The 14,989-nt window shown below is 41.9% G+C and overlaps 1 protein-coding gene across 1 annotated transcript in view; it reads left to right on the forward strand.

The window, feature by feature from the left end:
* LOC134801570 (inositol 1,4,5-trisphosphate receptor) overlaps positions 1-14,989 on the forward strand; it is a 142,652-nt gene that overhangs the window by 97,790 nt on the left and 29,873 nt on the right. Inside the window, exons 42-54 of the mRNA XM_063774185.1 lie at positions 1,071-1,211; positions 1,428-1,519; positions 2,345-2,471; positions 3,057-3,167; positions 3,656-3,798; positions 7,514-7,694; positions 8,966-9,195; positions 9,942-10,040; positions 10,319-10,462; positions 11,082-11,207; positions 11,849-11,915; positions 12,294-12,416; positions 14,575-14,747. Coding sequence (XP_063630255.1) covers positions 1,071-1,211; positions 1,428-1,519; positions 2,345-2,471; positions 3,057-3,167; positions 3,656-3,798; positions 7,514-7,694; positions 8,966-9,195; positions 9,942-10,040; positions 10,319-10,462; positions 11,082-11,207; positions 11,849-11,915; positions 12,294-12,416; positions 14,575-14,747 — 1,757 coding nt within the window. The remainder of the gene's footprint in view (positions 1-1,070; positions 1,212-1,427; positions 1,520-2,344; positions 2,472-3,056; positions 3,168-3,655; positions 3,799-7,513; positions 7,695-8,965; positions 9,196-9,941; positions 10,041-10,318; positions 10,463-11,081; positions 11,208-11,848; positions 11,916-12,293; positions 12,417-14,574; positions 14,748-14,989) is intronic.

Genomic DNA, 14,989 nt, shown 5'->3' on the forward strand with positions numbered 1-14,989 from the left:
ATGTGTACAAACGCAAGAATTAGAAGCGACGAAAGAGCTTGTAGACGGTTTTACCCGACAGACGGTTTTCTCCACATCATACACATTAGATATATTAAAATTGGTTACACAAAAACATGTCGAGGTAATTTTGACAAATAAACTTGAGTGCCTTTTTTAATGTATTTAGTATAGTGGACGCACTAAACATTTAAAGTGGGTTATTCAAATTACTCATGAATGGAATCTGAGTACCTATATTACCATTTATAAAACTGTGCCACTCCATTGTATGCAACATATAACACCAATGTACACATTTATATTCAAATGCATGTGTGTTAGATTATGGCTTCACGTCACGCTGTTTTAAACTACACGTGTAAAAAATATACAGTTTTGCTAGTAGACAGGCAAAGCAAAATACCTTGTTTTGAATATACGATACCTGTATTGAGCTTCGTTATCCGTGAAGAGCATTATAAATGACACCGCTACGCAAATGGTATTGCTGCTTTCACGTGTTCGCAGACTGATTGGCTTCGCATTTGTGTCAAACGGAATGAACTTTGATTACCTGTCCGCCTATGATAATAGAGTTAGACCAAGAAAAGTCTGCAGAGATTTTGACAGCACACGCAATGCCAGTGTTATTTTAACGTCATAATTTCATAGAAGTTTGACGTTTAAAATAACACCAGCACTGCTTGTGCTGTCAAAATCTCTGCAGACTTGTCTTCGTTTAACTCTAGTGATGTTTTTGTAAACACTTCTGCAATTTAAAAATCAGAAAATACATTGGATATTAAATGTAATTGTTTATTTAAATATTATCGTAGACCCCGGGCTAAGTACAACTTGATTTAGTAATTTAATCTCGACAGCTGACCTTTACGATGCTTCATGATACATTCTCCTTAACTATTTTACAAGTTCGGTACACGATTCGTCAGTATTTTCACCCAGAATTTCAATATCAATTATTATTCCAATAATACTCTAATCTATGTCATAATACTCATAATGGCACATTATTAAACAATAATAATAAGTTGGTAAACACCAACCTTACACTTTTTTTTCACGTACAGCGAAAGTTTTAATGCGGACCGGGCAGACCCTGGCGCAAGTGCAGGTCCACCTGAACCACGAGGGGGCCTCGGACCTGGTGGTGGACCTCGTCATCAAGAGCACCAACCGACCGGCCATCTTCCTTGAGGCGATACAGTTGGGTGAGTGAAAAAGGGTATCTTGTAATTTGGAATCTAAATGAAGAAATTTCAATACCTAATATTATATTACTCATTATCGGTGCTCTTCATTGTATTTTCCGACCAAATTACTTAAGTTGGAAAATTGGATCGACGCCGCTAGCATTCTTCTTTATTCTAATAATGACTGTTAGCTAATAACGTCAAATTTAATATATTGTGTTTTCGCTGTTTTAGGTATCGCGTTACTGGAAGGAGGCAACCCCACAATCCAATCGAGTATATTCACCAAACTGCAGAATGGAGAAATTTCACAATCTTTCTTGAAGGTATTGTAAAATTACAGTAGTATATATGCTTTTTTGTTTCTTATAGACAAAGTAATGGTTTCACACGGTCGTGCAATCGTTTTTGCAATTTCAATTACCTAATTTAAGTTCAGTACCTACAGATTTAGTGCATAATTATTTTCACGGAAACGTACGAACGTGTCTTGGCTATTTCAGTCAGTCTCGGTACAAAAAGTACTAAGGTCGACTGAAGTAGCATGACAAATACGAACGTTTCCGAGAAAATACGATGGAAAACAATTATGCACTCGATCTGTAATTTTCGCAACGAGTACGAGGGTCGCATAAAAAGCAAGTGAGTTGACGGCACGCGAAGTTATCGAAGTACACAATGCACTCTTGTAAATAGTCAACAAGCCACCCAAACCAACCAACTGATGTTTTCGCAGTGTGTTAAAGTTCATGACTTACTACAATAACCTCTCAATATGCTTAATTTTTAGGGTTCCGTACCTCAAAAGGAAAAAAACGGAACCCGTATAGGATCACTCGTGCGTCTGTCGGTCTGTCCGTCTGTCCGACCATCCCCCAATTTGAAAAAAATACACAAAATAATTCTTTACCTATAGATGACAGGAAAACCTGCAACGAACAGTGCAGTCAAGCGTGAGTCGGACTTAATTACATAAGTACTTAGTTTTTGTTCCGACCCCTACGGGTTTTTTACAGACATTTCGTTCACGTTCCAAATTAGAAATGCATTGTTAAAAATAGTGTAATGTACGGAACCCTTGGAACGCGAGTCCGATTCGCACTTGACTGGTTTTTTGTCATCGTTAGCTTATTATGTATGATTGTTGGCAGGTGTTTTACGACAAGATGCGCGAAGCACAGCAGGAGATCAAATCCCTCGCGGCGAGCACGTCCTCCGCGGCCACCGGCGACAAGCAGCGGCAACACGCCGACAAACACAAGCAGCCTATCACTGACGGTAACAATAAATTATAATCAGCTTATTTCAGCACAAAGAACACCTTTTTCACTGATAAAGTTTTCGGTGAGTGATTGGTCTTTATATTACAAATAATTTATCCGGGCCACCCAGATGTTTTTGCTTGACGGTAAAGAAAAAAAAAGAATACGTTTCGTTATATGCCGTTGACTTTTACTCCTTGATCATGCCGTGAGCAGTGTCTGGTTGGTCGCACTGAAGTGATGAGACACTCAAAGATCTGACCCCCCTTTTAACCTACAGATGCGAAGTGGCGCGAAAGAGAAAATAGTGATAAATTCTAGTATCACCGGCCGAGATCTTCAATAGGTCTTTGGGCCCATAATGGGAGCGTGCATAAACTGTAGGCGGTAGCACAGAAGCGCCAAGCATTATGTCAAGTTTCCATGTTTACATTTAAGCCACTAGATGGCAGACCCTACTATGCTCAATACAGGCAGCGTGAAGTGTAGGGGGCAGCACTTAGAAGCGTGAACTGTTTTCGCTTTCGATTCAGAGCACTAGATGGCAGACCCTCCAACTCGCACGGGAATAGCTAGTTAGGTAAAATGATTATTTTTACAGGCAAAACCCCGACCGGGCCGCTGGTAGTGGGCGAGGAGATGGATGACGAGGTGACCAACGCGTGTGGTACCGCTGTCCACGCTTACTCCGACATACACACCATGTCACACGGTAAGCCTTCTTAAAAAACCTCATTCACAGTTTTTAGATCAACAACAATTGGCGAAAGGTCGCACGGGACCGAGAAAAGTGGTGCTGTCTTGTGCCAGGGGCGGCGTCCCCGGGGGTTGGCGCCCCGGGCCATGGCCCGGATGGCCCTAGGGTAAATATGCCCCTGGCCACAAGTCTGCTCTCCGCTGTATTTAAGGTAATTTTTAAGGCCCTTATCGTCGATTCGACAAAAGATTTGCTGCTATATAAGAATCAATTATACCTACGGAAAAAATGTTTAAAACCATAAAATTTTCTCATTTATTTGTTGATTCAGAAATTGAGCTAATACTCTATTTTACTTCGATATTCTGGTTTCCCCTAAAACGGCTCACAACTAAATGGGACCTCGTTTCTGATGTCACTTAGCGTTTGTAACACTGTGAGACTATATCATACTATATTACAGCGTGTATCTAAGAATAAATAAGAAATAACCCGTTCTACAGGCACAACTGTCCTAGAAGAAATAATGGCGGAGAAGAAGCGAGAAGCCGGCAGCTCTGACGTGCTCCCAGCTAAAGTATCCGTCATGAAGCCCATCCTGCGATTCCTGCAGCTGCTCTGCGAGAACCACAACCCGGACCTACAGGTATTTGTTGTTTAAAGAAGGTTCTAGAAAAAAAAATGGCACAAAAGAAGCAAGACAGTTCTGACGTGCTACCAGCTAAACTGCAGCGGTCGGCAACCAGCGGCCCGCGGGCCACATGCAGCCCGCGAACCTCTAACTTGCGGCTCGTGAGCTTCCCTGGCTATTTTGTATGTAATATTGACAAATGACAATGTCTGATAAAGTCATAAATATTAACAAAGTGCGGCCCGCTTCCACTTCGTTAACTGCTATGTGGCCCTTGGCTGCTAAAAGGTTGCCGACCGCTGAGCTAAAGTGTCTGTAATGAAGCCTGCTCTGCGAGAACCACAACCCGGACCTACAGGTATAATTCATTCTCCGTTCTAACTTGGGAAAATTTATTTATTCGTATGGCAAAAATACAATTGTTCATAATATGATATACGAGTATAGTATATTATAGCAGTACGCCCAATTGCTGGATCCATTGGGTGACATTGTTGTCTAGGGTGAACAAGTCCCCGGGGTTGCCCTGGTATTTGGTGAGTGGGCATTCGCGGATAATGTGGTCCATGCTCTGCACCGCAGCCCCGCATCCGCATGCTGGCGACTCTCTCCAGCCACATCTGTGCAGAAACTCACGACTTCTACCCCAACCCGTTCGTAGGCGATTTAACTGGCACCAATTTCGTCTGGGTAGTGAGAAGCCTGCTGGTTTTTCTAGAGGGTCGATGTTTGTCCTTAGGTTGGCGGGCAAGTTCTCGTTCCATTCGTGGGCCCATCTCTCATTAACGTCGAAGGAGGTGTTTAAGAGTATCGAGGCAGTCTTATGTGGCGGTTGACGTGAAATCAGCCGGTTGGGTGGAGGGTTCTTGAGATCGTCGTAGGCGGGTAGATTTGGGTTGGCCAGAATCTTCTGAGCTTCTCGGACCAAAGCATGTTGCCTTCTTAAGTGCGGAGGAGCTATGTGGCTCAGCACAGGTAGCCACTCTACGGGGGTGCTCTTGATGGTTCCTGTTATGCATCTCATAGCTTGTCTCAGTTGCACATCCACCCGATGCACATGCGCACTGTTGAGCCACACCGGCGCGCAGTACTCTGCTGTTGAGTACACCAAGCTGAGGCAGGTGGTTCGAAGGACATCAGCATTTGCTCCCCAAGTAGTACCCGATAGCTTGTGCAGGATATTATTTCGGGTTTGGAGTTTCTTACCCAGCTTTTCTATATGTGGCGCGTACGTAAGGCTGCGGTCGAGGGTCACGCCCAGGTACTTAGGCGTTGGGTTGTACTGTATAGTTTTCCCTGATAATGTTATATGAGGTTGGTACTTGGCTGCTTTATTGCAGAGATGAAATGTTGTTACTTCTGTTTTACTTGCGTTAGGTACCAGGCGCCATTTTCTGAAGTATCGTTCAAGCGTGCCCAAGTCTCTGTTTAATATCTCTTCCGATGGTTCAAAGTGGGTACTTTGGCTGGTGATTGCAATGTCATCTGCATATATAAACTTTCGACTGGTGGTTGCTGGGATGTCATGTGTATACAAGTTAAAGACGAGCGGGGCTAGGTCAGAGCCTTGCGGAAGTCCGTTGTTGAGTGTTCGTACACGACTCTGCTTATCACCAAGGCGAACGGTGAATTCACGGTTACTCAGCATATTGTTGATAAGCCCCACCAATCTTTTACAGGGCACCGTCCTCATAAGTTTGTACATCAGGCCTATTCTCCACACAGTATCGTACGCGGCTGACAGGTCAATAAAAACTGCGACGGTCTTTAGTTTATTTTGGAAACCCGCCTCTATGTGGGTTGTTAGCGAAAGTACTTGGTCTGCACAGTTTCGTCCGCTGCGGAATCCTGCTTGTTCTACTGGAGTGACATTGTCTATAAGCGGTCTTATACGAGTATAAATCAGCCTTTCAAGGACTTTATACACGCAGCTCAAAAGTGATATAGGGCGATAGCTTTTTGGGTCTTGAGGGTCCTTTTCTGGCTTAAGTATAGCAATCACTTTTGAGCGGTTGAAGCCCGGCGGCAGTGTATTTCGCTGTAACATGTTAGAATAGAATGCCCGAAGCCACCTCCGAAATTTTGACCCAAGATGTTTCAAAAACTCGTTGCAGATGCCATCGATACCTGACGCCTTTCCAAGAGGCAGTTGTTTAAGAACTTGGTCCACTTCATCTTGCGTGAAGTCACATGATAGTTCATCATTGTTCTGCAACGTAGGTTTAAGTTGGGAAGCCTGGAGATTGATGCTTTTGGTTTCTAGTTTTGGGCCTTTCACTCGAGACACATCGACAATTCTGGTTGCTATGGAGTTAGTAAGTAGTTGTGATGCTGAGTTGGACTTGAACCCTGATTTTCCAGTTAGCTTGTTTAGGACTCTCCAGGCTTTTCTACTAGACGTTTTAAAATCCATGGCCTCAACTGTTTTAATCCATTTTTCTCGTCTGTTCTCATTTAGCGACTGGATAAGTTCGGCACCTACTTCATGGTCCCCGGTTCTCATGTAATCTCTGTATAGCTGTTCACTCTCTTGCGACCAACAGGGTGTATATGATTTGCGGTAACCTCTTGGAATGTTCCTTTTTGCTGTAGCATACAGGAGATTGGTGAAGCGTTTGTAGTTTTCTGCCACAGGAGGTATCCATCGTATTGCGGCCTCCATGCCTGCCGTGAACCCGGGCCATTTAGCTTTTTGGAAATTCCATCGAGGTAGAGGCATCGAGTTCGATATTGGTATTCTGATTCCAATCTCCACAAGTACCGGACGATGTTGGCTGTTTGGGTAATCTGTAAGGACCCTGCGAGACGTATTGAGAGGCATTCCGTTACAGTCACCGGTAACAAAGGTAAGGTCAGGATTATAATCCTTTCTCCAGCGTGCAGACCTGAAGGACCCCTTATCTTTCGCATCAAAGACAAGGTGGAGATTGTTATTTTCTGCCCATTCCATCAGTTGAATGCCATTTCGGTCGGTCCTGTTATAACGCCACATGGTATGATGGCTATTAAAGTCACCCGCATACACGCAGGGATGTGAGGAGATGGCGATATTCGCTGACCATGTACACGTTGGTGGTTTATATACATTCACAACAGTGAGGTCTTTAATTTTAACTGTGGAGGCATAAACATCAGGGCCGCTGTTACAGTATTCTGTGATCACTTCGACATCCGTAATGTTGGCGTTCACGTAGGTTGCCACACCGTACTGAGCATGATTTATTGCATGAACCACATTGTATCCTGGGATGGTTCCCCTTTTAAGAAGATCTTGTTCATCCTTAGTATGAGTCTCCTGCAATAGGAGCAACTTGGGAAAAAATACTTTCGAATGTCTTTTCAGCTGTTTTTCTCTACTGGTTGCATCTTTCAACCGATTCTTATGAAATTTTGTGTGCAGGTTCGATTAGTATTATGAAATTTTTGGAAAGTTTTCTAAATGGTGGACGACAGAGCGAGCTACTAGTTTAAACCTAAAAGCTGGAATCTAAAATAGGTGCTACGAACAAAAAGTAACAAAGCCCTCCAGTGGCCGAGACCGGATTTTAACTGACAGCTTTCGCGGCTAACACCATAAGTGCCATAAGCCCTAACCTCTAAAGTTAACGGTGGCACCCACACCTATTTCTATTGTATATGCAGTCTTTGAAAAGCTGGGCGTCTTTGTTGTTTAAGTTGTAGTTAATTCGTAATAATTGCACAGAGATTCACTAATTGTGTTACATTTCAGAACCTCCTCCGCAATCAGAACAACAAATCCAACTACAACCTGGTCTCCGAGACCCTCATGTTCCTGGACTGCATCTGTGGTTCCACCACCGGAGGCCTGGGGCTGCTGGGGCTGTACATCAACGAGGGCAACGTGGCGCTCATCAACCAGACCCTGGAGACCCTCACGGAGTACTGTCAAGGTCAGAATCAATGCACTAAACAACTGGTAATGCCATAAAAATGTACCCTCACTTTGGATAAATGCTTCTAACTTGTAATGCCTTGACGGATCCTAGTCATTAATCTGTTAAAGAACTTTTAGGTTCATAACATGAGATTAGCTCAGGACCGGGACAAGTGGCGTACTAGAAGAGAGGCCTATGCTCGGCAGTGGGCGATAAAGGGCTGATATGATGATGATGATGATGAACATGATCCGATAAAAAACAGACACACATGCTTGCTTCACTTTTGAGCTGCCATTAATTTTTACTATTGTCGAAATCGTAGAAAGGATCGTAAAGAAAAAACCGTGAAAAAATTGTAATCGGGGTTGAATTCATTGTAAAAATTGTTCGGAATGGCCTTGCGTTTTGACAAAAGTACTTTTCACGCCACTGTTCGGAAATGTGGCAATAGATGGTCTAAAACCAAGCTGGAAAGTAGGCAATAGCTGTAGCACCTGAACCACCACTACTACAATGTTTCATTGTTATCATCATCTGTCATTGGTGACGGTTCGCTACAGCAATGAGTATCATTTAAAACATAAAAATCAATAAAAGGTCTTTTTTGGTACAACTTTTTCCTTCAAAAATAAAATTAGGTTATTTATAGGACCAATTTCTTGTTTTAAAAAAAAAGGAAATGTCAAAACCATTTAGTTCTTTTTTTTAACAATTATCCATTCAGTTCACGCTTAAGGCGTTTTTTACTTTTGTAGCTGTTTGTGGTTTTTTTAGCAGCTTAACGCTTCTAAGTTTAGAGTCGGTTTGAAGCAAATAACAGAAAAACGCCTCTTAAAAGTGATAAAAAAAGTAAAAAAGGCGGGATCTGAAAATACTTACTGAATTGGATAGTGTAAATTGTGTTTGACTAAAAATACAAGAAACACGTATCTACTCTCGCTATAAAAATGAGTTCTTCTAGTGAAGAAAATGATATTCTTACGCTGACGCCTACCGAAATTCAAGAGACAGCACAGGCAGTGGTTAGTAATTTGCTACCAGAGAAATCGCGGGCTGGTACTTATAGTTATGCAAATGTTTTCTTATTTCCTCGCAGTAGTCGTGAAAAGCAATATGTAATGCCTCGGCCGGAAACGCTAAAGATGGACTCGTATTATTTGAACGCACTCGTCCATCTTTTAGCGGTTTTCCGTCCTCTCCTACAATGCACCATAGAACGCCACAGATTTATGTTATAGCTTTCTTTTTTAAAACACGTAAATTATACCGAATTTTCCTCCCAGGCCCCTGCCACGAGAACCAAAACTGCATAGCGACGCACGAGAGCAACGGTCTCGACATCATCACCGCTCTCATTCTGAACGACATCAACCCCCTCGGCAAGACAAGGATGGAGCTAGTGCTGGAACTGAAGAACAACGCTTCTAAACTTCTCCTCGCCATTATGGAAAGCAGAAATGATTCTGAGAATAATGCCGAGAGGATACTTTATAATATGAACCCACGCCAGCTGGTATGTAACAAATACTCTTGTTTTGAAAACCTCAAATACAATGTACAACAGTTCAAAATTTGATTGAATTTTTTGACAGGAATTAATTATTTCGGAGACAAATATCGCTTCGTTATGGTATAAGTATATTACCAATGTATTTACATATACTGTAGACCCTCGGGAAAACCTCGTCAGGGCCAATTCCACAGCCAGAGCGTCCCCGGAAGGAAATATCTCTTAAACCGCACATTGCGCGACAATTTAGGCGTGAGGATGAACTGCAAACGCCTCCCCACTAGACTTCCAATCTTCCCAATTGAGTGCAGTATCCGTCCAGTTGCTGAGAAATGCGTCCAGGTCGTACCGCCATCTCCTCCTAGGCCGATAACTCCGGTGTTTACGTTGTAGTACCCACCTTGTCGCTAGTTTAGCCCACCTCTGTGGGTGCATAGTTCGTACATGGCCTATAACTATTAACAAAGACAATGTTGAGGATGGTAGCTTGCGGTGGTTGTTGAAAGTCCGGAGAGTCTCGGTAAAAATGTTTATTGTTCTACAATGTTACCTAAGTTAACTCTAAAATGTTAATGTGAATGTTAAATAAATGTTAATAAAATAGTTATTTGTTTTGAATGCACCCGGTCGCTAAGAATCCGAAAAGTACACTGATTTGTACAGCCGGCCGCATCGCCAAACTAAACTGGGTCGCGGGCGCCTGTCACGTGTTCGGTGTATGTGCACTGAACAGACGAATTGTCCCGCAGGTAGATGTGGCGTGCTCTGCCTTCCATCAGGAGCACGCGCCGGACGCCGACTCCGACTCGGAGGACGACGCGCCCGTGCAAGGCGTGTCTCCTAAGGAAGTAAGTTATCTCGTCGTGTTTTTTTAAAGCGCTGTTTTAGGTGGACCAAGGTGATAGAACACGTCGGTCTCGCATCGGTCTATTCGACCACAAAAAACGATGTCTCCCCGTTGTTATACCATGAAACCAGACGAAAGAGCCAATAAAAACTGGGATAAATCAACTTAACGGAAGAATAAAGGGTTTGCTTGCGTATTATCGAGGTTTGTACTTATCACATACAAACTTGTTATTGTTAGTTCCCAGTTGGAAATGTGATGTATTGTGTGTGTTGTCAGGTGGGCCACAACATCTACATCCTGTGCCACCAGCTGGCCGGCCACAACAAGGAGCTGGCCGCGCTGGTGCGCGCCACGCCCGCGGCCGCGCACCAGCACCAGCTCGCGCTGCAGTACTACCGTACTCACACGGCGCAGATAGAGGTACACAAACTAGTATTTATACCTGTTACTGTCATTATTTACACTTGTTATTTGTTACAATTTTTACAGTACATATATTGTGATGCTACTTTACCGCCCTAGTGCGGTAACTAGCTCAATACGTGCCTACGTCGAAAATACTGTATTGTATTCGCAACTCGTGACGATTTAAAACACTCCCTTTCGCATTTGTATCGTAATGTAATATTAAAGTAAAAAATAAAATAATTTAGCCTATATACGTCCCACTGCTGGGGACAGGCCTCCTCTCAAGCATGAGAGAGTTTGGGCTATAGTCCCCGCGCTGGCCCAATGCGGGTTGGGGACTTCACATACCTTTGAATTTCTTCGCGAATGTATGCAGGTTTCCTCACGATGTTTTCCTTTAATGAAAAGCTAGTGGTAAATATGAAATGATATTCCGTACATAATGTAATATTGCCTGTTACTTACGAGTATTCTTACCTGTTACTTGAAAGTATTTATACTTTTTACTTGCGAGTATTTATACTCGTTACTTTTAAGTAAAATACTCTTGAAAAGTAAGTATACTTGATGATTTTGCTTAGAAAGATATTTACAAACATACTATCTTAAATCTTTGTGGTTATCCCAACAGATAGTCCGAACGGACCGCAGCATGGAACAGATAGTATTCCCCATCCCGGAGATCTGCGAGTATCTGCCCGCCGACAGTAAGCACCGCGTGCTGCAGACCGCCGAGCGAGACGACCAGGGCAGCAAGGTCACTCTTACTACTAGTATTTACACCCTACCCCTATCGTAGATCTGCGAGTATCTGCCCGCCGACAGTAAGCACCGCGTGCTGCAGACCGCCGAGCGAGACGACCAGGGCAGCAAGGTCACTCTTACTACTAGTATTTACACCCTACCCCTATCGTAGATCTGCGAGTATCTGCCCGCCGACAGTAAGCACCGCGTGCTGCAGACCGCCGAGCGAGACGACCAGGGCAGCAAGGTCACTCTTACTACTAGTATATTCACCCTACCACTGTCGTAGATCTGCGAGTATCTGCCCGCCGACAGTAAGCACCGCGTGCTGCAGACCGCCGAGCGAGACGACCAGGGCAGCATGGTCACTCTTACTACTAGTGTTTACACCCTACCCCTATCGTAGATCTGCGAGTATCTGCCCGCCGACAGTAAGCACCGCGTGCTGCAGACCGCCGAGCGAGACGACCAGGGCAGCAAGGTCACTCTTACTACTAGTATGCTCTACTTTGTTTATGCTCCATAGTAAAAACCATAAAAAGTCCAGAAATAACCGAGACATTGTCATGATAAAATATAATATTATACAATCTACTTACAAAGTGTAATTTTGTTTTTAATAAAAGAAGACTAAATAATATTTTAATGTTTTAGGTTGCTGACTTCTTTTCCCGTCTCGACAACCTCTTCCATGAGATGAAATGGCAAAAGAAGTTGAGAGGTAAGTCATTAAAAAATACTTGAAATACAGATACACTATAGTACTTGTAATATAAGAACAGCGGCAAATTCATTGAATGCAAATACGTAAACAAAATAATACCATTATTATATTGTTAAATTCATGCATAGTTCATGTTATCTTGATTTTTCTGAAACTAGATTAAATTGTTAAAATACCGGAATCTGAAAAATACTTGTATCCTGGTCAAGTAGTACTTGGTACTGGGAAATATACTTGTGTACTGGTAAATCACTTGGAACATGGGTAATACTTGTATCATGTTATATTTAATACTTGGAACAGAGAAAAAATACTTTTGTTCTGAAGAGTTAAATTGAATTGGCGTGTTTCAAAGTGTTTATTTTTTGTTCGCAGGTCAACCATTTCTGTTCTGGGTGTCGTCCTACATGTCCTTATGGAGCACCATTTTATTCAACTTCGCTGTTCTAATCAACGTCATCGTTGCTTTTTTCTATCCATTTCAAGAAGAAACCCCCAGTAAGTTATATATAATTTTTCAAAGAACTGTCTCATTTCAATCATAGACAGAGATAATCATACTATCTTTGTCTTACACTAGTACTAGCACCCAAAAGAAAAGGATGAGTATAGTTCTCCTGTTTCTTACTGACTGAAAAATTGGTTTGACCAACTATAAATACCTACTCTTATATGTTATACCACCAATATTGCTAAATTAGAATAAATAGCAGTACTTTTCTTCAGACCGACTTTCTTCAATATTAACGCTCCTTATTCATAAAACTTTACGGGCCTGATGAAGTTAAATTATGTTTTATCCCTTTCTTACAAATACATAAGTCAAAATGACAGATAAAGACAAACGATTATTAGCTAATTGAGGTTTGTAGCGCGTTTATGAATAAGGGGTATAGTATTTAACTGTACATTTCTGTGCTTTCGAGTTTTCGACCCTTAGTCCTACTCTGTGAATATGTAGATCATACTAAACGGACTTACTGCGTTTTAGTCCAGTCATTATATCCAAAAAACCGACCCTACCCGTGAATAATCAGTTCTTGGATTTTTTTTTCGTAGGTCCCTCGAGGGGGTCACTAGGAGTATAAATTCAAAAAGTAGACTGAATCAGGCTCCTGTGTATATTCGAGAAACGGTTTTTCTTGAATAACTCGGCCATTTTTGATTTTACAGTAAAACCGTGAGGACAAAAATTGTAGGAAATTTGATTCTCTACAAGTTTGGTCCTCACAATTTTTCTTCTAGGATCGATATTTTGGAAATTAAATTTGAAAAAAGCGACAAACTCAAAATTTGATTATCTACAAGTTTAGTCCTCTTCATTTATGCCGTAAAGTTGAAAATAAACGAGATGATGAAAATATTTTGACATTGTCGCTTTTTTTTTCAAATTTAATTTCCAAAATATCGATCCTAGACCCGAGGGACCTACGAAAAAAAAATCCAAGAACTGATTATTCACAGGTCAAAATCTATAATGACTGAACTATTTGTCGCGTAAAACAACCGCGTGCTTAAACTATTACATCCAGCCAATCTCACGGAATATGGCTAAGGGTTAAATAGTTATTTGTTTTACAAGGGGGCAAAGTTGTTGTTTAACTGCTCGTGTTAAGCAAGCGAAAGATTCCAAAATTGAACCACGAGCATAGCGAGTGGTTCGAAAAATGGAATCTTGAGCGTTGCGAGGGTTTCAAAGCACGAGGGTTAAACAAAATTTGCCCCCGAGTGAAACACAAATTTTTTCACCACACCAACCTGAGGCAAATATTAAATGTAAAATATCAAACCAAATCAAATCCAAATGAATGTAATTAAAAATTTATCATCCAAAATCATCATTTAAAAGTCATTTCTACCAGCAAACATAAGAAACCAACTCAAAATTTGCATTTGATTACTTTGTCTCACATGTGAATAAAATGCAACTTTGCTATCAGTTTTTGAAGTGCAAAGTAAGCCTTTCCGTGCTGGTGTGGTGAAAAATATAATATAATCTTCTTAAATCTTTTGTACAAACTATCGTTCCTGACTATATTTAGAAGTGCACGCTAACTTTCTAGCGTATCAGATGGTTCAGAGTGAGTTTCAGTCACCTTGCATGATTTCAAAACTACAACTTTCACCTTCCTTTCACTTTCACTATAACTTTAAATCTTGCTTGGCCTTTAACAAGCTTACTAGTCAATACTACTTTTCTTTTTTTTTTCTTTGTACTGCATGTTCTCTTTATGAAAACGGTAAAAAAATTCGAATATGCGTATTGATCCTCTATAATTAAAAAATATATATTTAAGATCAAGAAAGGATCAATCTCGTTAGTGACACATTTTAATATTACATATATTATTTTATTATTATTTATAATATAACATTGATGATACATTTGTAACCTTGAAACTTCTAACCCCAATGAATACTCGTATGATCCTGTGATCTGTGATACGTGTATACCTTATGCCTTATACTTGCGTTTAATTCCGCCTTCAGACCCCCTAAATTTGAATTATTTCAACCTGCTATCACTAAGTTGTTACCACTGGTAACAGATGGGATTCTTTTGTGTGTAGTGGTAAAAAGTGAGAATAAAATCCCAGTTAATACCAGTGATGACAACTTGTTAGGAATAGCCCCTAAATTCTCATAAAATCCACAGAACTGGGCCAGCACCTATCGCTGGTGGTGTGGTGCGTGTCCGCCAGCGCAGCGGCGCTGGTGACGTGGCTGCCGCGCTCGTCCGGCGTGCGCGCGCTGCTGGCCAGCGGCATCGTGCGGCTCATCTTCAGCGCCGGGCCCGAGCCCACCCTTTGGACCCTGGGCATGCTCACGGTGAGTACAGATTGAGATATGGCTGCCAGTATGTTTTTACCAACGTCGGGACATTCATAGAACTCGGCTCCCATCGGCTTTTATTTGCTACAATAGGGAATATTACGCGAAACTCTGCGTAGGGGGCGCTACTACCACAAACCATCACAATCTGGGGGTCTACCGCGAAACAAGAAAATCGAAATTTCGTTATCTAACCTCTCTATCACTCTTGCATATTTGAGCGATAAAGAGGCAGATAA

This window comes from Cydia splendana, chromosome 22 (genome assembly GCF_910591565.1).
Source record: "Cydia splendana chromosome 22, ilCydSple1.2, whole genome shotgun sequence".
In the NCBI taxonomy this organism is placed as follows: domain Eukaryota; kingdom Metazoa; phylum Arthropoda; class Insecta; order Lepidoptera; family Tortricidae; genus Cydia; species Cydia splendana.